This window comes from Raphanus sativus, chromosome 3 (assembly GCF_000801105.2).
Source record: "Raphanus sativus cultivar WK10039 chromosome 3, ASM80110v3, whole genome shotgun sequence".
Classification (NCBI taxonomy): Eukaryota; Viridiplantae; Streptophyta; class Magnoliopsida; order Brassicales; family Brassicaceae; genus Raphanus; species Raphanus sativus.
Genome location: NC_079513.1, coordinates 16,684,247 through 16,709,514, shown reverse-complemented (window position 1 = coordinate 16,709,514; position 25,268 = coordinate 16,684,247). Strand labels below are relative to the sequence as shown.

The following is a 25,268-nucleotide window of genomic DNA, read 5'->3' as shown; positions in this document are numbered from 1 at the left end:
AAAATTTGAAGATTTATATTAAAACTTTTAAAAGTATATTTTTCGTTTTATAAATGCGTATATCTTTATATATGTATATATATTAATTTTAAAAAAATTACTGAATAACTAGTTTAAAGTTTTTATAAAACAAATTATGATACTGCTTATGAATATATAAAATGTTTATATATATATATATATATATATTTATAATATTTTCATTTTAAATTTTAATAATTTTTTTTTAAATTAATACTTTTTAATCCACGTGCAACCGTCCGCAACCGCAAATGCTAACTGGAACCAACTTTTGATTTTATGAGTTTCTTAATTGCTTAAAGCGATTTGTAACTATTTGTATGATTGCATTTAAAAGTTGTAAACCTATACCAACCGTAAAAACTGCATTTACAGATGATAGTGAGAAATTAGTCAAGCCCTAAGTTCAGATCTGGAACTTACTAATGACCTTATATATGTGACTACAATATGACCAAGAATTTATATATCAAGACTTTGTAAGAACTCAATAAGTAGGTGTAAGTACACTAAGGACTACAACTTTAAATAGATTGTATTTTTCAAAAAAAAAAACTTTAAATAGATTGTAGAAAATATAACAAGGCTTATTCAATATTCATACACTATTAATCTCCCAAAACCAATTAATGGGTTTCCAAATCCTATTCAAAATTTCCGAGCTAGCTAGTGTAATTAGATCCATATTTTGAACCAATATGATCAGTGGATCAATCCTACATAGATTTCTAAATCCTTCAAGAGAGTCGCAACAAAAACGTAACACAACTTTTATAAATTCCATTCACAGGCCGGCCATTTGCACTCGTTCTTCTTCTTCTCCGCATGCCCCCACAAAAACGTAGCCCCACAAGTGCGCAACGTCTCACTTTCATCCTTCACATTTTTTCTCTCCCTAGCTCAATTTTCTCACAATTTCCTCTACTCAAAACAAAGAAAATAAAAATTAAGATTACAAAAGAAAAAACACCCAGATATAAACTGGCCCGTCTCCATTTTTGTTCACATAATCTCGATCGCTTTATACAGCATATACTCAATGTAAGTAATGGCTCTTTTTTCCAACTCTCCAATTATAACTGCCGCTTATAACTCTTTGTAGTTTGGGTTTTGTTAAATTATCATTACAGAATATTAGTATTACGTGAATATCTTCGTTATCTTTCATTAAGCTGTGTTTACTTATCCTCTTGTATATAGAACTATAGAATACTTCTAGATTATTACTTGTGGTTGCTTATAACTCTATGTAGTGTGGGATTTGTTCGCGTTGGCTAAGTCGTTTTGAGACGAACTTTTTACTGTCTAAACTCAACAATGTCCTCGCTTGAATTTTCAGCGCCCTTTTCGTCTACTTTACTTGCTCTGGGTTTTCTTCTCCATGATAGCTATGTTTCCTTATTTTCTCCTTTAACACCATACCACACAAAAGGAACTGTAATTTCAAAAGCCAAATTTACATCGCCCCCACCTTTTGTGGTCTAAATGTTAAAATACCATGTGTACTTTAAAAGGAAGAACATGGCTTCATCCGCTTCATGACATGTGGTGATTATATATTCAACATGCTTTAGTATAACTCTTCCTTAGTTAAGACTGTAATGAGATCTTGGATTTGATTATTTTTTCTAGTATTAATATATCTATCTTAGATTCTCCTGCAACTAGGTTTTTTCTATGTCCCGTTGAATTTCTATGTTAGTAGTATTACTTTTTGTTCAAATTTTGTCTGTGTTTTATTATTTTATGTTTTGATTTCTGTCCTTCTTGCTCTTTGATAGGACTCAAATTGCTCAATAAATAATATTCGTATTGTTTTAGTCATTATTTTTTTGATTAATTTCGCTTTCTTCTACGCGTACTAATATCTTGCTTGCTTCTTCATTACCAGATCCTCATCCTATATCATCCTCGTATTCTGGTTCTTGACTTTGCGCAAACAACGGTGGCGGAGAAAACGGCAGAGCGTTCTATTGCAGAAATATGGGGAAGATCTTGAAATCTAAGGTACGCTCTTAAACTATGTTTTGTCTCCTTTCCTTAACTCTTATTGTGTATCTCTTCTGCTCAAAACGGCAGCGTTTTACAGTCTTCTTGGCCAAGAACCGTCGTTAGGAAGTGGCTAAACTTACGTAGCAGCTCTAACGAGTTCCACTCCGATTACCAAGTCGAAGGTGGGAGATTGACTTGTGAAGTGATGGAGCCAACTCAGCCGAGGAGAAAAAGTTGCTCTGACGGTGATTACTATTTGATCGTACCGGGAAAGTTTCCAGGTGAAATGGTGATTAATAATAGTGATATGGCTCATGAGTTTTATTTTTATTCTATAGTTTTGGTGCATCGAAAATGGCGTCGTATCTATTGTCCGTAAATCATCATATTTGAACTGGGATAGTCTCCGTACACAGCTCTGAGTCTATTGCTAGCCGTAGGATTAGACATCTGTGTTAAAAACTACGGCAAATAAACGTTGAAAAGGATCAGAGATTTACCTTGAAAGTCGTGTTATAAATAAAGTAGGTAATAAAATGATGTTAAAAAAAAAGAGTAAGTTAATACTGTAAGATATATTTGTTGTGATATCTGTCTCCACGTTAGGGTGAGAGAGATTAGACTTTTTTTTTGTAAAATAGAGAGAGATTAGACTTTAAGTTTTTAAAACAAAGGTCTTCAACTTTAGGTGAACTTGCTATACTCAGTTCACCAGTTTCTGTTTCATATATACCTATATTTGTCTGATTCTAATTTAATAAAGACTAAATATTAATTTATTCAATTTTTACATAACTAATTCCTCATATTTTATGGTTGAAATAGGTTGGTTGGGCCAAACAAATGGGGATTTAGAACATGTGACACGTATTGATGACAAGCTTGATCTCAAGTAATACAAATTTTATTGACTAGTCTTAGTCTATATATATATTTATGTTTATAATTAGCTAAGTTATTAACTTTTTTTTTAAACTGAAAGTTATTAACTTTTTTTGCTCTTTTAACTGTTTTTTTTTTGATAAAATGCTCTTTTAACTGTTGATGATTAGAATGTTCGTCGGGACATGGAACGTGGGAGGGAAGTCGCCACATGATGGATTAGACTTAAAAGATTGGCTTAAATCTCCCGCCGATGCCGACATTTACGTGCTAGGGTATGCATTTAACCATATTAAGTAATCTTCTCACACTTTTAGTATATTGTTTGTGCTAAAATTACATCATTATTGATTTGTTTTGTTTAGGTTTCAAGAAATCGTGCCGCTAAATGCCGGTAACGTACTTGGAGCAGAGGACAATGGAAATGCGGCTAAGTGGTTGTCTCTTATCCGAGAAGCCTTGAACCACAACAACAACAAATTATCGCAAAATGACCTCGAACTTTCTAAAAATCACAGAAACTACTTGGAACTTGCTAAATCATCACAACAGCCTCGTCACAGCTTGTCCAGTCTCCCGGATGATAACCCATTTGCATGCAATTTGACTCCTCTTAAAAGCTATTCCCTTGCAGCGAGTAAACAGATGGTGGGGATATTTTTGTGTGTATGGGTAAGAGATGATCTCCGGAAAGGTATTAGCAACCTCAAGGTTTCATGCGTTGGTCGTGGCATCATGGGATATCTTGGAAACAAGGTTAGTCTGATATTTTTTTTTTTTTTTTTTTTTTTTACTCTAAAAATTCCGATACCATTTAGAAAAAGCCCAAAGGGAATGTTTACATCATTTGACAGAGAAGTCGGAGAGAATATAAAAGAAAAACTCATGTGAAACAATGATCTTTCAATGTTGAAATCTATCAAACCAAGTAGAGAGGTAGGACTGCGATGGATGGCGGGCAGGCTGAGTGGTGCGGGAATTTGATGCTGCGTCCCTATCAAGACTCAGAAGCTTTGCTCTAATCTGAAGCTGTACTTCTTTTGCAATTTGAACAACCGGCTTACGGGCTCCCGAGTGCAGGCGAGAGTTCCGTTCCTTCCATAAGAAGTAAACCAAAGCCTGAAACAATAGCTTGAGGATAACTCTGATCTTCTTCCTTACTGGAATATCAATCAACCAAGTGATTATCTGATGCAGAGACGAGGGGTAGATCATTCTACACCTCGACATCAAATAATTCCAGACCGAAACCGAGAACTGACAATCAAAAAACAGATGCTCCACCGTCTCTGCTGCATGACCACAAAGAAGGCACTCTGCGGGAACCACCAAACCCAAGATCTCATCCTATCTCGGGTTAACATTCTATTCTTCAAAACAAGCCAGGCAATGAAAGAATGCTTCGGAATTTTTTGAGGAAACCAGATAGCCTTGTACCAAGAAACCAAAGGTGGGAGTGGATTAATAGAAAGCCAGACTTTGGAAGCTGAAAAGGAGGATGGAGGGTCATCAACCGCGTTCCTCCATAAGTAATAGTCATCATCGAAAGAGGTAACGTCGGGAATTTGAGCTGGTAATGACTGACGAAGGTGCAGCAAAACAGGGTTACGACTACGAGACGATCTCCACGCTCCTGCAGTAACAGCCTCCGCCACCGAGCTCTCAATTGGAATACCAGATAGCAACGGTCCGAGAGGACCGATAATGTCAATAAGAGACCCTAACTCCGTCCAATTATCATGCCAAAAAGACGCAGTTGTTCCCGAGTTAACATGACAAAGAAGCCGGGGCTTCGCCAAGAATCTTAACTTCATTAACCGGCGCCATATCCAGCTGCCCACACTTGAAAAATCAGCTATCCAAAACAGTCTCTCCGCTATAACATGATTCCTAATCCAGGCAACCCACAAGGAATCTGTTCCAGCAAAAAAGAGCCAAATTAACTTCACTCCATATACCTCATTAAGACCCAGAAGTCGTTTAAGGCCCAAACCCCCGCACTGTTTCGGGGAACAGACAACCTCCCAGGAAATTAAAATCGTAATAGTAATTTTTGCATATTTGCATATTTGCATATAGTAATTTTTTGCATATTTGCATATTTGCATATTTGCATACCTCATTAGTCTGATATTTGCATATAGTAATTTTTTTTTCTTTTTGCATATAGTAAATTAAAATCGTTACGTTTGTAACGCTGAGTCTAGAATATTTGTTAAACTTGAATGCTTGAAAGCTAACGATGCAACCTTGTATAGGGCTCGATATCTATCAGCATGTCATTGCATGAGACGAGGCTATGTTTCGTTTGTACGCATCTAACGTCTGGAGAAAGAGAAGGTGATGAGGTCAGAAGGAACTTAGATGTGACCGAGATATTAAAGAGGACCAGATTTTCGCGTTCTTCTAAAGATTCTCAACCTGAAACAATAATGGACCATGAGTAAGTAAAGTCAGAAATAGTTTTTTTCTTTTTCATGTGACTCTCCATTATTAATTAGTTTATTGCGTAAGTGTGTTACAGTAAGGTAATATGGCTTGGAGATTTGAATTATCGGCTACGAACCAGCAGTGACGTGCATGTACAGCTTATGAATCATGATTGGAAAGCGCTTCTAGAAAAAGATCAGGTGAATAAGTTTAAAAATCATTGGGTTTTTTTTCTTTTTCATTGGTTATTTTATGATTACTCATTTAAGAGTAATTAAACTAAAACATAGTATTTCTTTTCTTTTTTCCTTTGCAGTTGAAGATAGAACAAAGAGCTGGTAGAGTTTTTCAAGGATGGGAAGAAGGAAAGATTTATTTCGCACCAACGTATAAGTATCGTGTTAACTCTGATAATTACGTTGTGCAAACCGAAAAATCAAAGGAAAAGCGCAGAACACCAGCTTGGTAAGCTTCCATTATCGAAATTAAAATACATGAATATGTAGCTTTTAAAAATAACTTGTTTTCCTAACATTATTTTTCTAACCATATATTTAAGGTGTGATCGAATATTATGGAAAGCTGACGGGATGACACAACTTTGGTACACGAGGGGAGAATCAAGATTCTCGGACCACAGACCGGTTCAATCACTATTTTCATTTCATATTGATTTAACTCAGAATCAATCAAACCGAAAAACTAGATCGATCCACCAAAACCATCGTCCCAACCCGGTCTTGTCTTACACATGCCATGGGAAAGTCCAGGCAGAGGAGATCTTGTTACTCACACGTGCACAAAGTTGTATAGACACACAACCTAGACTTATATCGTCTGCGTCATGATTCGTTAGTTTCTTTGTTTTTGTTATTTTTGGATGTTTTTATGTTGGCAAAGAAGATACGAACATGGATTCCTAGGATTGCAAAATGGAGCTTTATTGGTAAAAGCACGATTGTTAAATCATTTTAATATTAGCTAATTATGGTGTAAAATATATAAGAGTTTAATTTATAAAATTTGGAGGTTTGTTTTCGACTTTTGTGTAATAAAAAGTAAAATGGACTAATCTTATTACATTTTTTCTGTGTCAAAGAAAAAAGAAAAAGAAAGATAAACTTTATAATGGGCCTTAGCACTAAAGCCCAAATAAGTCGTTCTCTTATGTCTTGCTAGTTAAAAACGGTATCTCACTTCCGGAGGTTTCGAGTCTGATGGTTTGTTTTGGAAGTTTCTAATGTTCGGTTATGTGTTCATATGTTTGATCTTCAGGATTTGATTTTAATTCTGAAGGTTTACACTTGCTGCGGCAAAAGGTAGCTTTTCATTGTCAATAGATTTTATGTATAGGGAAACAATCTTGATTTAGCAAGTACAGTGTAATAATCATATTCATATTCCATAAAGCCAAATATTACATCATATTTCTCTCGCATCCTCAGACAATTATTCTCCTTTTCATGGTAGTTAGAAATTATATCCTACAGTTGTTCTGAAACATAGTGGACAACATATGAAATTGGTATACGCTCCGACTCCTCAACACAAAACATTTGTGTTTCATATTGTATAGTTAGACTGTTTCTACACTATCCTTCCCGTTTATGCATACTTCCACATTGGGTTGTGCTGATTTACCATCTATTTGCGGTGTGGAAGGATATTTATAATCTTTGCTTTTGCCCCATATCACAAGGTAGAGCCCTGCACATATAACAACTGCACCAAGAACCCTGCCAAAGAAAAAGTTCTTTTCAATAAGTTTAATTTAATGTTTGTTATGAAAACTTACGGCCCCATGTTGTTTGGTATCTTATTTACCTTCCCAGGTACATCTGCTCAGCAAAGATGATGGTCGACATAATCGCTACTATGATCATGCCTAGAGGACTAAAAGCTGTTACAAACACAGGACCTTTGGTTTTCATCACTATTCCTCCAACATAATAACCAATCCCAGAGCACACTATCCCCTGCATGCGTTTTAAGTTTTAATCTTTCACTTATTGACATAATTAACTTACAATACAGTCCATGAATCCCTGATTTAGTGCGACATGTATGAATCTTACACTATAGGTGGCTGTAAGAAGTTTAGCGTCCCAACCAATGGCCCATGCACCAGGGTTTCCTTTCTCCATCACTAATGCCACGACAGCTCCTTCAACAGTTCCCATTAGGCATATCCACGCAGTGAGTGAGAGTTCAGCTGGGTAAGTTCTCAACGTGACAGCCTGACAAAATTGATCCATCACCAAAATAAATCAATGAAGTAATATAATCGTTAAGAAAAATATCAATAATGTGTTTTGTTTTATTTTTTCAAAAAAAAAAATTGCCTTACTTGGAGAATCATGAAACATGCATAGCTGAAACAACCAATTGTGACCAAAACTGCGCCTTTGATAGCACTATGAATATCGGTCCCAGCTGTGTTCGGTGCAGAGGCTCCTTTGGTCCAGACGAGATCAAGAACTGGACCTTTTACAAGAGTCATTATCATGGCTCCTCCAACTGTAGCCAATGTCCCAATCACCTTACCTGCGCTCCTGATGCACCGTAGTTTCACTCTTTCTAGCCCGAATATATAGGCAAGGACGAAAGTGATTGCAGGTAAGACATTGTACATAGCGGTTGCAAATGTAGCAGTTGAATACTTCATCCCAAGATAGTATAAGTTTTGATCGATCACTGGCCTTTTATATTTCAAATACATGTAAGGAAAAATAGTTCAGATTCAACTACGAAAAGAAGAGACATTTGTGGGAGGAATGAAGATGAAAAAAAAAATTACTCAAGTAAACCAAGAAGTGTTATCTTGAAGAATATCATCAACGTCATCTTTGGTCTCACCTTCCTGTTTTTACATTATAACCAGTAAAAATACATTAGAAAGCTGGAAATTAATTTTAAACCATATAGACAATGTTCTCAACATAAACATCATAACCAGCAAGTTACTTTAGAATGCACAATTTATATGAAGCATAAAACAATATTCTCAACCATTTTAACAGAGTACATATCATTACTATCTTTTCTTTTAACAATGGACTCCTGCTTATATGAGAATCGTTTGTCAAAAAGTCTTATTCTAATATGTGTCAAATTTACCAAAGTACAATCATAATCACTGAATAATAACCACTTGTTGATTAACTAATACACGTTGAAGAGGGACACTAGAAGAAATGTGAAATATTCACATTCATTGCATGATAGTGACAAAAGCCTCAAAATCAGAGCTAAAACCGTTACAAGTGTTTTGTCTTTTAACATATGACCAACCTCTTCTTATTGTATAGTTACGTCACAAGCCTCATTCGTTCTTTTGCTAGTTTCATGCTTTCAACACACTATACGTCTATCCACAACCCACATAATTTTTTTTAAACAATATTTTAAAACTATCACAAAATTTCAGAACTTTAATAAAGAATCCGTTTTGCTAAATGCGGTCACAGCTTGTTACTTTATACTTGCGTGTGCCTTTTCCACTTATAATGATCAATAGATAGCATAACATGGAACACACACAAACGTAAAAACTTTAGTAATGCAGACTCAGTTTCCAACGTAAAAACAACTTCAAAAAAAAAAAGTAGATCAAACTATATGATACTATCATGGTCTTGAAACTACAAACCAAACTTTGAATTTTGTTTTGTCCAATAAGTTGATCTAAAGAAGGGAAAGTAGAGAGTACTTGTCGAAATAGAAGGCGAAAGGGGCCATAACCAGGGTAGCAACGGCGTGGCGGTAAACAACAAGGACATAGTTGCTCATGCCTTTGTTCAGGACGGCTTTTGAGAGAATGTCCATTCCTGCTAGCCCTACTTGCAACAATACAACTGAAATGAATGGCCTTGCCTTCTCCATACAGCCCCTCTTCTTTACTTCCTCCATCTTAGATAATAACTTAAAATCAACAGTCTTTCTATTTAGCTCTTTTGATTTATATCTAAAAGTAGTAGTAACGGAGATATGAGGAAGTATGTTTCAATTAAATGATGTGTTATGGTTGTCTTTGGTTGGTTATCTCTCCTTATATAGGGCCAAATCTAAAGGATGTGATGTGAGTTTTTTTGCTAAAAAAACATGTGTATAATGTTGTTTATTTTGTTTGTATATATTTAAAGGCAGGTTGTCATACCTTACTCTGAAAATAATGGGTCCTATATTCTACCTTATCAACTAGCTAGAACAAAAAAAAGGATGAACTAAAGATATAAAAATATGAGAATATGGATTTGATTCACGTTACCTAACTAAATAAACAAAATACTTTTCTTAATGTGGATTCCTATGCTTGATCAAACTCGAGCGCATGTTGTATCAATACTCTCTCGTTCTATTCATTTCCTGATCCGCTTAACAATGTATCTATGGAAGTAAACAACTAGTTCTTAACTATATCATGTCAATCGTCAAAAAAAATATGTTAAATAATATTTTTATAATGTATTTGCACATAAAATAATATTTTTTAAGTTTCAAAAAAAAAATTATGCGCATAAAATGCATTGTTAATTCTATCAACATAGAACCATTGTTGACATAAATGCAATTAACGTTAATACTTTAATCACTTTTACATCTTTATTTATTTAGTAAATTAAAGATGAAGAAAAAATTAATTGGTTACTTTATGGTTGAATTCACGTATATGATCTTTTGTACTAGATTAAAGATCTCCAAGACTGTGACCATCATTTTGTGTGAAGCGTGCATAGTTTTGATGATTTTGTAAAGAATTTTATAAGAATTATGCCTCTAATCCATAAATTTATGTATTGAATTTTTGGCGGAGTTTAGTGATATACAAGTTTTCACGAGTTTATTTTTTAAATAACATAAGTGATAGTATTGTTACAAGAAAATAATATCCCCTAGCTTTTTATTATAGCTCATAAATCATAATTTATGATATATCTATGGTAGCCTAACTCCAAGAGAGCTGTTGATGCATCTGAGTTCTTTCAAACATAAAGTATACACTATCTAAATGATTAATGAGTCACTATCTACCGATACTGTTCAGTAGAGTGATTATTGGTTCAACTTTTCTTTCTTTTTGCTTCTCTATAAAGTTATTTTCTAATTTATATATGTTCATCGCATATGTTCTGACGTAAGGGCGAATAGTTGCCAATATTTTAGGTTCATTGTATTGATTCCATTTTGCCATGGTTTCTGGTGGCCACTTTCATCCTTTTCTTTGAGTTTAATTTTGTTTCTGAAGAATATCCGTTTACAATGAAATTATGTTTTACTCCAACCAACGAGTAAAAAATGTAAAGTGTTGATTAAAAACTTGAATTACTAATACCATACTTCATTTAAGAATAAATTATTTCTATTTTTGAATGAGAAATGGAATGGAATTGGAAAAAAAAATTGTTTCAAAATTGAGTAGGAGAGATGCTAGACGAAGATGTGTGAGATATTGCCATATTGGAGAACAGAATCAACAGATCTAAATGAAGTAGATGGTGATTGGTGGAAACGTTACTTTGGAGTTTGGATTGTGTCTGAAAGAAAAAGATTGGTGTAAGTCGACTCAGATTTCAGTCCTATCACCACTTGGCTTTATTTCTTCGGTGCTTTCTTCATCAGATTTAACTAACATATGTGCCTCTTTGCGCTATCTATAACCAACACGCATTATCAATTTTCGATAAATAATTAATAGTCACGACACAAGAGATTCTTCGCATATTATGTTGTAGCACACTAATCATGAGAAAAGCTCATTCATATTTTCATCCAACTTTTTTAAAGAGATATAGATTCCAATGGGTCTTTTCGTATTTGATTATTTACATTTTGATAGAACATATTAAAAAAGTATATTATATGAAAGTGCACTATGCTAATAAAGATTTGGATTTGCTTTACTAATAGGTAGGACTAGATATTTTATCCGTTAAATTCGATTCAATTTGTTATCTGTTGCTATTTGATTCGAAAATTTAGGATATTTGTAAGCTTCCGAAGCAAAGCAAATACTAAAATTTAATATCTGTTAAAATCGAAGCAAATCACAAATATTAAAATTTTGGAAAGCGAATATCCGATCTGATCCGTCAATATATAAATACATGAATATTTTGATTATATTTAAAGTTTTAAATGTATAAAATTATATAATTATTATTCTAACATATGATTTGACAAATTCTATTCACATTATTACTTATATAAAAGTATTACATAAAAGGAAGATAAAATATTTATGACAATTATAATTTTTTTTCTTAAGTTTTGTGTTATTATAGTTGTTAACTAAGTTTAAAAATTTACAAAATATGTAAATTCACGATATCCTTTAATTTTTATCTTTTATATCATGCAAAAAAAAAAACTATTTTACAAAACAAATTTGTATCGAAATTTAAGATTATTGTATTAATCAAAACAAATGAGATATCCTTAAGTTTCCGCAAATATCTATTTATTTTCCGGATATCCGTTTTCCCGAATATCTGTATTTTTCCTAAACAAAGCAAATCGAAAAATTAAATATCTGTAACATTCGAAGAAAATCACAAATATCTTCAAAAATCCGAATATCCGATCCGTACCCAGACTTACTAGTAGGCATCACTTAATAAATGCATTGTGACCAGGGGTGGAGGGAGATAGAGTGGAAAGGGGGCAGGGCAGCTGCCTCTATGAAATATTGATTTTTTTTAATATTTCTATTGATTAAATAACATTTATATGAGTAAAATTTTATGTTACCCCCGATGTAATATCTCTCTGGTTCCGCCACTGATTGTGACACAAAGTAAAGGTTGAACCATATATCTGGAGACATGCAAATAAAATCCAATCACATACCAAAAGAAGTTTCAAGAGTCATTAATTAGTTACGGCTCTGAAAAAACATAGATATTGGACATATGTGTCAATCGGTCACATTCGATAAGAGAGTTGGTACGAAACTAGAGAAATAATGATGCTGATTTAAAGAAACGACAAAAGATACATCTTTTTCATTTCCGTAAAAAGCTATTCTAAAAGATAGTAAGAATAGTTGATATTCCAAGATATCCTGAGTAAAATTTCATTGAGCCTTAGGTGTACCGCATGATAAAGACAGATAATCTGCAAGTTCTTATTAAATAGCTTTAGCAATTGAAAAGAAAACATTCCCCACGTTCAAAATTCGTCGTCTTGGCACTCTGTAAGAGAAACACATCAACATCAGCCAATGAAATGGATCAACGTTTACGTAATTACGCATATTCCAAAACAACAATAGTAGGCGCCATGACATAGGGTCTCAAAATACTTTGATTCCATATTCATCTGCAAGAGCTTGCCCTTTGGGCTTCGACACAGCCTAAAAAGGAGACATAAAGTGATGTCTTGGAAAATTGCGTGGAAAATACCAAACATGGAGGGAGGGAAGAGGTAGAGATACTCTTTTGCTTTCGTCCATATCAGACTTGTTCCCCACTAGAATTTTATCGACATTAGGTGCTGCTCAACGTTACGAATCCAGTTCCTGATGTTTATTCAGAGTAAAACGAAAACATAGAAGATAAGCCTTTAAAAAAACATTAAAATCATAGTTAGTATAATCAATTAATCATAGTAGAAGTAAGGAAAGCATTAGAAAAGAATGAAGCAAAATGGATGTAAGGAGAAAATTTTATTTGTCGAGGTTAAATTTTAAGGAACTCATAAAACTCTTGTAGTACTAAACTTCCATTCAGACTAATTGCCACTGTAAACAATACAATATCAACGAGGACCAATATCAAGAACTACAAGCATACCAAAGTGTGTGAGTCGTGACCTAGTGATTGGTGCAAAGAGTTGATTCTACCGTACTCTAGAGGTTCAGCCCTTTTAGGATATACGTATGCCTATTATCAACCTAGCCTAGTTCTGGACCCATCAAAATATATAATGCGTGTAGGAACCTCCGCTTCAAACTTCGAAGTATAAGAAACTACAAGCATCAACAAAACCTAAGAAAAGTAATAGAAGTATAATCTGTTTTTTTTATAAAATTTTGCGTTTCTTTTTTATACGTTCTACGGACCGATGCCTGCTGCTTCATCTGGTAGAAAAGAATCATAGATATTGCTGTATTTATCCCAAAAAAAAAAAGAGTATAAATTGCTGAAAACTCGTCAAAACAGGAGTGGTGTAAAAGGGAAGCGTACAGCCCCAATCTAAGGAACGAGGGCGTCTGATGGTAAACGTCCTAGATAATCTCCACCATTCATTACTCTATGCCACGACATCACACATTTATTAATCATATATATACATATCAAAACATCCCCTAGACATTATTTGCGAAGTGATTTGCCACATGTCTTCTCTACAATCGTTTTCACAAAACAAATTATGACGTGGCTATTAAGATTGATGACATGTCATATGATTAAATATGACATGGACAATTACATTTAATGGTGATATATATTTTTGGAAATCTTTTTAGAATATGGCAATAACTCATATATTACATTTAATATTGATTTATATTTTTGGTAAACTTTGTAGAATATGGTAATAACTCATAAATCATCACTAAAATAAATATATTCAAATATGACATTTTGAATTTCGAAATATTATATAATTTTACTTTTATAATTATAAATTTTTATTATCTAAAATTTTCTAAAATTTCTGAATTAAAAAAAATTAAATCGTAATATCATTAGTTTCTTTTAGATATCTACAAATTATACAAATATTATTTAGTTTTAATGTTTGATAACTATACAATTTTATATGATTTTTAGTAATTTTGTACAAGTTGATTTAATACATTTAACCAAATGAAATAAATAATTTTTTATCTAAGATTTTAAATTTATATATATATATATATATATATATATATATACATATATATTCTTAAATATAATTTAAAAATATAATTTAAAATAAAAAAAAATTATCTTAATTTTATGCTTAATTAATGATATTTATATTAATTATTGGTCAAAATAATAAAATATACAATATTAATAAATTACATTTTAAAAATATAAAATTTAACTTCTAAAACACTCATCACTACATATGGTGAAGGAAAACACCTAGATTAATAATTGTGACATAGCTATTAAAATTGATGATATGTCTTATAGATTAATATGACATGGACAATTACATTTAATGTTAATTTATATTTTTGGTAATTTTTTTGAAATGTGGTAATAACTCATATATTACATTTATTGTCAATCATATTTTTGGATTTTTTAAAAATATGGTTATAACTCATAAATCATCATTAAAATAAATATATTCAATTATGGCATTTCAAATTTCGAAATATCATTTAAATTAAAAATATTTCAAAAATATATACATATTTTTAGAAATTTACAAAAATTAAATCATAAAATCAAATTAAATCGTAAATCATTAGTTTTTTATATATATCTACATATTTTATAAATATTTTTTAATTTTAATTTCTGAAATTATGCAATTTTACATATTTATTTAATATATTTAATTAAAATAAATAGATAGAAAAATCTACCTAAGATTATAATTTTAAATATATACATGCACATTCTTAAATATAATTTAAAATAAACAAAATTGTTTTATCTTAATTTTAATGTTCAGTTAAATCAAATTTATATTAAAATATTGATAAGAAAAAAGAAAATTTATAATATTAATAAAAAATTAAATATAATTTATATTTATCTATTGAAAAAAAATTAAAATTCTTTTACTGCACATGGTGCAGGAAAACACCTAGTTTATTAATTATATATAGATCAAAACATAATGGGGATTGGGGACACCTTGCATGAGGTGGGAAAAAAACCCGGTCTCTAACCAAACGAAACCGACAAGCCAAATCCAAAATCCAAACTAAACCAAAGTATATGTCATAACTATTTGATCAAATTTTTTATAATCTGAATAATTCGGTTTGGTTACCGGAAAAAAACGAAGTGTTTATTTAGTTACACTATAAATATATTAATCATATCTAAGATTTAAAATATTTAACATCTCAAATAAATAATCAAACATAATTTATACATTTTACTTCTAAATAAATAAAAGAAACACAACTAACAATAAAATAAAATAAAAATATTAATCTTATACACTATCATCAAAACTGAAAAACTACATATGATATTTATATTAGATTGAAAAATATTAATACAAATTATTATATTACATCTTCTATATTTTTATTGTCATGTTTGGTTTTATGTTTAAATATACAGAAATTAATAATTTAGTGTCAAATGAAATTTTGTTTTATGTTTCAAAATTAGATTTTAGTAATTAAATTAAAACAAAAATATTGTCAACTCAGTTGAACTAAACAAACTAAACCAAACCGTACATAAACTAAAGTTTTATTTTGATACAAACAAAATGAACCAAACCCAAACCACCCCAAATGTAAACCAAAACACCCCCCACCCTCCTAAAACCTGTCATCAGTTACTTCGTGTCAGCTGGATGGATCAACCTTTTTTTTGGCACAAAGCTGGATCAACCTAAGAGCATCTCTAACGGTTGTGCCGACGATGGATATGGCCTAAGAGCAGGTTTATCGCAGAACCGGAAATGAGGGGTTCTTTCTTTTTTTTCTTTTTTTTTCTTTTTTTTTAATCCGATTTGAAAAAAAAAAAAATAGGATAAACCAATCGTGTGCCGCCACGTGCAAGTGGGGCCCACGTTCAGGAAAAAACTCAACCAATTTCGTCTCTTCCTCAGGCGACTTTTTCCTTTGGTTTTGACAATTTCGTGGGGTCCACTCCTTCTCTCCTCCCTCAAGATACCTCCAATATCCTGCGATAAACCTGCTCTAACATACGGCTGATTAGGTAGAGTTTGCTGACATTTATTTCCTCGAAATAAATTATTCTCGGCCCATTAGAGAATAACGGAACCCATGATAAAAAATATCAAGGCCCAACAAAGAAAAGACTAAGTCAAAGAACACGTGTACAGTCACGATTTTATCTAACGTAGGCCGCCATATCAATGACCGTTGATATTTAAAGCGTCACCATTATTTTTTTCATCCCTCTCTCTCTCTTCGTCTTCTTCGTCGTCTTCTCAAATTAGCTATAGCTTCATTTCTTTATCTTCATCCTCACGCGCAGATTCCTTGTGGATATAACCCTCCTTGATATTTTTCTTGATTCCATGATTCCAATCTAGGCTTTCACGGCTCGTTTGGAGAATCATCACTCTCTCTCTCTCTCTCTTCCCGCATCAAAGTTTCTGAAGATCTCTGTTTTTTTATTTCCGAATCGAAATTAGAGAATTAGGGCTTTTACGTTGGGTTCTAGGGGTTTCGAAGAGCATAAGATAATAATGCCTTCGGTGCCCACTAAGCTTCTCCTCCTTCTCCTTTTGATTCCTTCGTTGACTCCTTATCATTCTGGTCTGTCTTCGCACCGTCTTAAACCTCTTGAAAAGTCTGATTGGCGTGGTAATCTTAGTTAACGTTTCCATCTCCTTCGACCCTTTTCTTCTCTCCTCTTCCTCGTCTTGTCCGTGAAATTTTCCTAGCTCGATCTTTGGTGTTTTTCACTTTTTTTTGGCGTTGCTTGATTTGCAAGTTACAACCCCCACAAAGGTATGAACTTTTAAGTCTCTGTTTTCGTTTTGTGATGCGAAAATCATTTATTTTTGTGATATAATAACTTTGGACTTTGTTTGCTTTTAGTTGGAATATGAGCTCTGTTTGTGGTAAGTTGGATTTCAAAGATGCAGACTTTGACATCTCCACTTCGAGTCCTCTCACGCATTCCTCTCAAGCTGGATCTGAAGAGTCTCAGGAGTCTGATGGAGATGAAACTGGTTATATAAACCAAACTGAGAATGAAGGATCAGTTACCAAGGATTTAGGCAAATCCAGTTTAGGTTCTTTACCTCCCAAGTCCTCAGATGATGAAGACAAGGATGAGAATGTTACTAGTGTAAGTTAACTAGGGATGTTATATAGGGTTGTGAGATTTAGGGCTGACCCAACCCATTCAATAATTTAAGAACCCTAACCCAAATGTATTATTCATAAAATGTTTAGGGCCATTTTAGAGCTGGGCTAAAGAAATAAAGGGTTTTCACAGGGTTAACCCTATTAGATATTTTTTTGTTATAGAACAATGTTTTGGTGTAGGGTCAAACCCTCAATTTTTTTTTTTGATTTTTCGTTAAAATTGCTAAAAATGTTTCTATAAAATTTCAGAAATGATTTTTTTCCGTCAAAATAAAAAAAAAATATTTTGCCAAATCGGTTTTTTCGCCAAAATCGGAAAAATCAAGTTTTTCCGAAAAACCACAAAATCGAGTTTTCCCACCAAAAACCACAAAATAGAGTTTTTCCGCATAAACCGTAAAACTGGTTTTTCCCGCCAAAATCGAATAATTAAGTTTTTCCACCAAAACCGAGAAACCCGAAAAATCGAGTTTTCAAGCCAAAATTGGGAAATCGAATTTTTCCGTCAAAACCAAGAAATCGAGAAATTGAGTTTTTCCGCCAAAAACGAGAAACCGGGGTTTCCCGCCAAAACCGAAAATTAGGGTTTCCGGCCAAAACAAGAAAACGAGTTATCCCGCTGAAACCGAGAAATCGAGTTTTCCCGAGAAATCAGGTTTTTTCAAGAAAACCGAGAAATCTTGTTTTGAGAGAAAACCGAAAAATCGGGTTTCCCGAGAAAAATGAGAAATCAGGGGTTTCCCGCCAAAACCGAGAAATCGGGTTTTTTCGAGAAAACCGAGAAATCGGGCTTTCCCAAGAAAACCGAAAAATCTAGTTTTCCCGAGAAAACCAAGAAATTGGGGTTTCCCGCTAAAACCGAGAAGTCGGGGTTTTTTGCCAAAACCGAGAAATCAAGTTTTCCCGAGAAAACCGACAAATCAAGTTTTCCGAGAAAAACGAGAAATTGGTTTTTTCCTAGAAAACCGAGAAATCGAGTTTTCCCGAGAAAACCGAGAAATCGAGGTTTCCCGCCAAAACCGGAAAATCGAATTTTCCAACCAAAACCGGGAAATCGAGTTTTCCGCTAAAACTGGGAATCAAATTTTTCCGTCAAAATTTAGAAATTTTTGTTTTCTGCCAAATCGAAAAATTGAGTTTTCTCGCCAATACCACAATAATGAGTTTTCCCGTCAAAACCAGAAAAATAAATTTTTCCACCAAAACCTGGAAATTGAATTTTTCTGTCCGAATCAAAAAATTAAGGTTTTCTGCCCAAAAACACAAAATTTTTTTTTTTTGTTGAATTTGCAAAATCTCATTTTCTGTCAAAATTCTCAAAATAACTAAACAGTGTTAATCATGTTAATATTATTTGCTTTTGTTTTAAAAGATTTTATAAAATGGGTAACCCTAACCCAACCCCTTCATGCATAGACTATTAGGGTTAATGTTGGGTTGGGTTAGAATAGGTTGGGTTTATATTTTATAGGGTTGGGTTGGGCTGGGTAACCCAATACAACATCCCTAAAGTTAACTATATATTCATATCTACAGAATGGATTGTCTCTGGCCTATTGGGTTTGTGCCTTATAACTTGTTGTATGCAAGACTGTTATCATTATTAACTGGTTATAGCAAGTCTACAAGTGCCTCTCCAAACAAAGGAGAATGCATTTGATTTAAGAAAACACTGTGTCTGGAGTTTTATAGTTTGGACTTTCGTTTGGGATTTGTCATTTCAATTCTTGTCATCTTTCTCAAACCAAGGCTGTATATTTTTCTAATTATCTCTCTTTCTCACCTTTTTGTTTACTACTCAACAGACACCAGTTGTTCTCATCCCAGCCATTAAAGGCAGCCGGGAGAAGCACGGGTTGACACTGAAGAAGTCTAATGTTTCATGGGCGGATGACGTGTATGACCCTCCTCCCTCCATAGCCTCGCACACAAGAAACAAGAAGCAGCAGCAGCAGAAGTCCAAGAGCAAAGACAACAACCACAAGAAGACCGGAAAGAAAGGTCAGAAGAACTCTTCCTCTCGTAGTGGCAAGGACAAGAAGCAATCTCCTCGCAAACACAGCCGCGAGAAGTTTGATTGGGTAACTCAGCTGCCTATAGTTGCAGCATCTTCTTGAATATAGCTCATTGGCTGGCTTATTACCAAAGCACATCCATGAGCTTGGCTCCCTCTCTGTCTAATAAATAATCAAATCACGTTTGTTTTGTGTGTTTCCTGTTTCAGTTTGACTTCAGCTTTTCCTTTGGGTAATGTTCAAATACTAAAACACTATTGTGAAGACTTAGTTGAAGTTTGGTTCTTGTTTTTTTTTCTTTTTGTAATTTAAGTTTCATCTTTGTGAAATAAAATGGAAACTTTGTTATTTGAAGTGGTCTCGTCTTATTTGAAGCAAAATTAGTTAATAATACACATTGTCAGAATCGTAAATCTTTTTTTTTCTAAACAAACGAAATAAGTAACGGTAAATAACAACTTCAAGCGGTAGTGGTAATGTGATAATGTAGTCTAGTGGTAGGTTATTGCATCTTTTCAAAAAAAAAAAACTTCAAGCGGTAACCAAAACGGCGATAAACTTGGTCGTTTTAGATTTTCCGCATACGTCGTTAAAATATCCAAAGAGAGCAGGTGAGATTTGGTTAACCTCTCTCTTCTTCTTCACCAAAGCTACTCCATCTCCATGGCGTAAGTCTTCTCCCTATAAACACACCCTCAGAGACGACCACGACGACTATGCGTTAAAGAAGTAACCTTCCAAAACTCCACCCGATGATTCGCCGTCTGTTCTCCTCTCTGACTCACCGGTTCCGCTGGCGGATTCCGATTTTCCTCTACGGCGCTACTTGGACGGCGTTTCTGACGATCACCGTCGCGATAATCTCGCTAGCACCGGAGTTCGCGTTCGTGTCGTCGATTTACCCGTCGTCTTCTTCGGTGGAGTTCTCTCGTCGGTGCGGCTCCGACGCAGCCGTTCTGGTGCCGTTGGATATTCCTACGGAGCTGTTTTGTTTGCCGGCGAATCTGTTCCGGAGGTCGAAGATTGACCTCGTTGTGCCGCCGGTTTTTGCAGCTATTGTGGTCGCTGTATCCGCCGTCGTTGTACGGACAATGGGCCTTTGGGAGGAAGAAGATGAAGAAGCCCTTTAACGGAAGGCCCATTATATAATATTATTAACATCGGAAAGACTTGCTATCCTCGTTATAAACCTTCTTATGTAATCTCTCTAATTTCATTTGGAGCAATAATTAACATACATACTCAGGAATATTATTACATTTAAATTTAGGCGACCACATCATATAGGCATATGCAAAACGTAAAGGTATCATATTATAAATCTTTGACTAGAACCGCTCGTTTTTCTAACAAAAGCTCGTCATTTAGTTTTTGCTGCAGCAAGTAACCCCTTCACTATGGAATGAACGTTTTAGAAGTCTAAATAAAATTAAAAAGTTTTGAAGAAAAAAACACTTTTTCTGTTCATCTCACTATAGATAGTTGCAAGGTTCTTTTAATCTTTAATAAAAACTAGATCTTGACCCGTGCGACCGCACGGGTATTTATTTTCTGTTTTTAGTTTTTTTGTATTAAATGATGTATTTGTAATATTTGATAATAAATTTATATCGAAAACTAATTTTTGCAGTTATAACAAAAATTAAAATTAAAATTTTAATAAAATATTCTTATATAAATTCAGTTATCCTAATTAAAATAGTATAGGTGTATGTGTAAGATATATAACAAACAAAGTTTTTAAATGATAAGTATGAAAATACAGAATATGGTTAGTATGCTATTAAACATGATACGTTACTTATAAAATTTGTAAGAATAAATAATTGTTAGACTTTTAACAAATTTGTGACATATAAAAATTAAGATTATAATTTGTAAGAAAATGAAATGTAATATAATATATATTCTGCTAATTCATTATAAATGGGCTTACGTGTTCAATAATTTTCAGATTGGATTTTGACAATTAGTTTTCATAATTACTGTAGACTAATGAGAAAATCAATGGAAAATAATTTTTTGAAAATAAGTGATTCAGTTTCTATATCTTGTAGTAGAGATGGGCGTTCGGATATTCATTCGGATTTGATTCAGGTCTCTTTGGGTTTTAGATTTTTGGGGTGAAAAGTTTTAGCCTCATTCGGTATTTATAATTTTGGTTCATATTCTGGTTCTGATAACTCATTTGAATTGTTTAAAAAATACTAAAATTTTTAAAATATAAAAGTAAAAATTTATATAACAAATAAATTTGAATAATGTATGGCAAAAACTTAAACTTAACATAAAAATTATTTTGGTTCGAATATTAAAAGATAGTGATCTCCTACCATATCATATGCGATTTTTATTATCATTAAATGTGGTAAATTTAGTATTAGGAAATGTATTTATTAAACTGAAAAGATAGCATTAATAAAATTATAAATAATTTCGAAATTGATTTAATAGAGAAAGAAAATTAAATTTTATATTAGGACAACACATTAACTCAACTGAAAAAGACAACATTAAAATAGGTAACTTAATTTATATTAGGACAACACATTAACTCAACTGGAAAAGACAAGCATTAAATTAGGTAGTTTAATTTAATTTTCAGTGGCATTTAGGCGTAAATATTGTGCAACTTGTAGGGTTAATCCATATGTGTACTTCTGTTTTAATAAAGTAGACGTTTTATTGTTGTTTCTATAATTTTGAGCTGAACAATATAGTATATTATTTATTCTGCAAATTAGCGGAACTTTTTGTATAATTCTTAATCACAATATAAATAGAACAATACTCATAAAACATTTTAGGTGGTGAAATAAAATCATTAAATACTAAAATGTAAAAATTCATAAAACATTTAAATTTATTGATTATAGAATCATCCGTCATGGTAAAATATCTGTGACTGAGAAAGAATAATAGAAAGGGGGGAAATGTTTTTGTGGTCATTACAGATTTTCAAAAAAAAAAAAAGGTTCGAATATCAAAAAAAAAAAAAGAGCTGAAGACCAACCTGCATAGGTTATAGTAAGCAGCCCTCTATAATGCTTGTACAAATATAATGACGATATAAAGAAACTATATTGTAGAAGAAACAAATAATGACACGATCATTAGTTCATGTAACCCCAAAGCAATCGATAATGTGAAAATGGTTGAGAAGACCGCACTCTCTGCTCTATCTCTTGGGACAGAGCAAGAAGACCACAAGGCTTTGCTTTGTCCTTAAGTGTACAACTTCATTCACCATTTACCCTGAAACACCTGTGGATTTAGAGGTCAGTGTTATAACAATTATGGTAATACTAATATGTTTGATTAGTTTGTTTACTTGATTAGTGCTTACCGTTAGAGAAAACCTCCACCGGTCCAAGCAGAGTCTGACTTCCCATTGTGACCAACAGATTTCTTATCTCCTGCAGCACTCTGATAATACCCATCATCATCATCTTTACCATCATTATCATCCCAACCAGCCCAACCATCATCATCATCATTAGAAGTCGACACCTTTGGTGCTGCTTCCTTTTTGGTGCTGTTCTTCTCTTCTCCCCAGTCATCCCAAGAACTCGAGTTACCATAACTGTTGTGGTGACCACTCTGTGACACTTTTGGTGCCGTTTCCTTTTTGGTATTGTTCTCCTCACCCCAGTCATCCCAAGAACTCGAGTTATGATTATTGTTTTGATAACTGGATGATGAATGTGACCCACCAAAAGATGAATTCGTTGCTGGTTTGTTCTGATAGTAACCGTTGCCCTCGTTTTTATTCTGTTGGTTCCAGGTTGATGCTTCTTCTTTGGTGAACTCTTCAACTTTTTGTGAAGCAATTGCCATTACTCCTTTCATGATCCCCCATGTCCTCTGTCCTATCTCGGTTGTCTTACTCGCAACAACATTAACTGTCTCACTCACCGTGTGATCTAAGCCACCTTCTTTGACCTGCCATGAACAAAAGGTTCTCATTTTAAATTTTACTTCACTCTATATAAGATTCTCGCTATTTAGCAAAGAAAATGCATAGAGATTTAGATATAATGAGAGTTTTAGTTGATCAAAATAGACGATCGTGCAGCTAAACAAGACACTAGTTTTTGTGTTACATAACATTGTCGAAAATAGAAGCATAGCCGCAATTAGATACCAAACATGAAAATGAGTATAGGAGAATACAGATTAGCTACTAAAAAGAAGAGTGTCTTGACTTTAAATTCAAATGTGGTTTTAAAGGGTAACTGGATACAACCTAGGCCAATTAAGCACATTACAGAGCAGAATGATAAAGGAGGTACCTTGGAAGTGAACTCCATGGTTCCTGTCTGAACAACATTGGCAGCCGATGCGGCAACAAGAGACAATCTTCCGAATCCCTATTGGCATATACGAGTAAAATGAACACAATCAAATAAACAGAGAACAAATCACTCGACTCAACATCTAATCTAATCTAATCACCATCAAAAGCATCAAGCTTTACCTCAGACACAGACAAAACATGACTCAACTCAACATCTAATCTAATCACTTTCAAAAGCATCAAACTCTACCTCAGACATAACAGAGGAAACATCACTCAACTCAGCATCTAATCTAGTATGATCACTATCAAAAGCATGAAGATTTACTTAGACACAACTGACATAAAAAGATATCAAATCATTCAACATCTAATCTAATCTGATCGCCATCAAAAGCATCAAGCTTTACCTCAGACATGACAAAGAAAACATGACTCAACTCAACATCTAACCTAAACTGATTAAAAGCACCAAACTTTACCTCAGACATGACAGAGAAAACGTCACCACCACCACCACCACCACCCTGATGATTACCTCTGGGAGCTGGACCAGGACTCGATCCAAACCCCACATACTTCCCTCCTTGAGAAGGAGGAAGCCCCTCAGGCTTACTCTCATTCTCCGCCATCCTCTTCGCGAAAAAACTCTCCTTATTCGCAGCAGAAGCCTCAAGCTGCGACCTCGAGTAAATATCCTCCGACGACTTCGACTTCGCCGGCCCCCCACCACGACCTCCCGACCCCTAAAATCACCCGCCGACTGGTTCCTCCTCATATCGCTCGACGATCTAAACGAATCATCACCCTCCCAATCATCCCACCCCCCATTGTTCCCTCCGTTCCCCTTCCCCGACGACAACGGAGGCTTCTTCATACCCACAGACTCCTTAACAACCGGCGGATCCCTCCACTGCCTCCCTTCAGCCAACGCCTGGATCCGATCCCTATACACCGACGCGGCGTTCGAGTTGTACTTTGCGACGATGTCCGTCTCCTTGGAGATCCCGTAGAGAGCGAGGAACCTGTTGAGCTTCTCGTTACCCCCCGCGTCCATTTTCTTGATCTGGATCTCGGACCACGAGTCCATCGTCACGGATCTGACGAAGGAGATGTGGACGCCTAGGCCTCGGTGCTTGCCTGAGCATTCAAGGCACATGAAGATGCCGTAGGAGACCGACGCCCATTGAGGATTCTTCTGGGAACAGTCGACGCATACCTTGTTCTCTGGCTGTGATTGGAGCAAGCGTAATTGCCTCGCTGCCGCCATCGTGCTCTGATCGTTGAGTGGTGCCCCGATCTGGTTTTGACCCCCCGGACCGACAGATCTGATGAGACGGACAGATGTGTGTTTCCTTGGCTTACTTGTTGGTAATAAACGGTGGTGACTGGCGTTAATACGTGTGAGTGTTTTTCGGCACGTGCGAAGTTCCGCCTCAGGAAACTAGTGATCAGCAAAACGACGTCGCCTCGTTATCTAGGCCCATATATATTGAAGCCCAACCCATAACCGGGTGCTAACTGTTAAGCTAAAAAATAACTATACAGACGTTTTTTTATTTCTGGACAACACTATACAGAGGTTTGTAGTTAGCAATTGAGCCTCCAATTTTCAGCGTTCATATTAAGTGTATTAAATTAAACTAGAAAAATACCCGCG

General features: G+C 34.2%; 5 protein-coding genes across 5 annotated transcripts; 3 read left to right on the top strand and 2 right to left on the bottom strand.

The window, feature by feature from the left end:
* Window positions 1-1,861: 1,861 nt before the first annotated feature.
* LOC108844344 (type I inositol polyphosphate 5-phosphatase 8-like) lies at window positions 1,862-6,366 on the top strand. Its single transcript, XM_018617588.2, has 9 exons — window positions 1,862-2,028; window positions 2,111-2,294; window positions 2,839-2,905; window positions 3,066-3,170; window positions 3,261-3,651; window positions 5,154-5,338; window positions 5,420-5,525; window positions 5,642-5,790; window positions 5,885-6,366. The coding sequence occupies exons 1-9, from the start codon at window positions 2,005-2,007 to the stop codon at window positions 6,171-6,173; spliced, it is 1,500 nt and encodes a 499-aa protein (XP_018473090.1). The 5' UTR covers window positions 1,862-2,004; the 3' UTR covers window positions 6,174-6,366.
* Window positions 6,367-6,701: 335 nt separating this feature from the next.
* LOC108844747 (WAT1-related protein At2g37460) lies at window positions 6,702-9,331 on the bottom strand. Its single transcript, XM_018618042.2, has 6 exons — window positions 9,035-9,331; window positions 8,123-8,185; window positions 7,673-8,024; window positions 7,401-7,562; window positions 7,150-7,301; window positions 6,702-7,061 (listed from the first exon to the last, which is right to left on the bottom strand). The coding sequence occupies exons 1-6, from the start codon at window positions 9,232-9,234 to the stop codon at window positions 6,902-6,904; spliced, it is 1,089 nt and encodes a 362-aa protein (XP_018473544.1). The 5' UTR covers window positions 9,235-9,331; the 3' UTR covers window positions 6,702-6,901.
* A 7,046-nt stretch (window positions 9,332-16,377) lies between these two features.
* Window positions 16,378-19,659, top strand: LOC130509092 (uncharacterized). Its single transcript, XM_057004692.1, has 3 exons — window positions 16,378-16,933; window positions 17,024-17,276; window positions 19,102-19,659. Exons 2-3 carry the CDS (start codon window positions 17,031-17,033, stop codon window positions 19,411-19,413), a joined length of 558 nt encoding a protein of 185 aa, XP_056860672.1. The 5' UTR covers window positions 16,378-16,933; window positions 17,024-17,030; the 3' UTR covers window positions 19,414-19,659.
* Window positions 19,660-19,892: 233 nt separating this feature from the next.
* LOC130509093 (uncharacterized) lies at window positions 19,893-20,560 on the top strand. Its single transcript, XM_057004693.1, has one exon. It carries the CDS (start codon window positions 20,064-20,066, stop codon window positions 20,439-20,441), a length of 378 nt encoding a protein of 125 aa, XP_056860673.1. The 5' UTR covers window positions 19,893-20,063; the 3' UTR covers window positions 20,442-20,560.
* A 1,657-nt stretch (window positions 20,561-22,217) lies between these two features.
* On the bottom strand, window positions 22,218-24,970 carry LOC108837400 (ADP-ribosylation factor GTPase-activating protein AGD7). Its single transcript, XM_018610452.2, is given in 5 exon segments — window positions 22,218-22,575; window positions 22,658-23,253; window positions 23,604-23,681; window positions 24,091-24,353; window positions 24,356-24,970. Coding segments are annotated over 4 exon segments (1,458 nt in total). The 5' UTR covers window positions 24,879-24,970; the 3' UTR covers window positions 22,218-22,575; window positions 22,658-22,659.
* Between the last annotated feature and the right edge of the window lie 298 nt (window positions 24,971-25,268).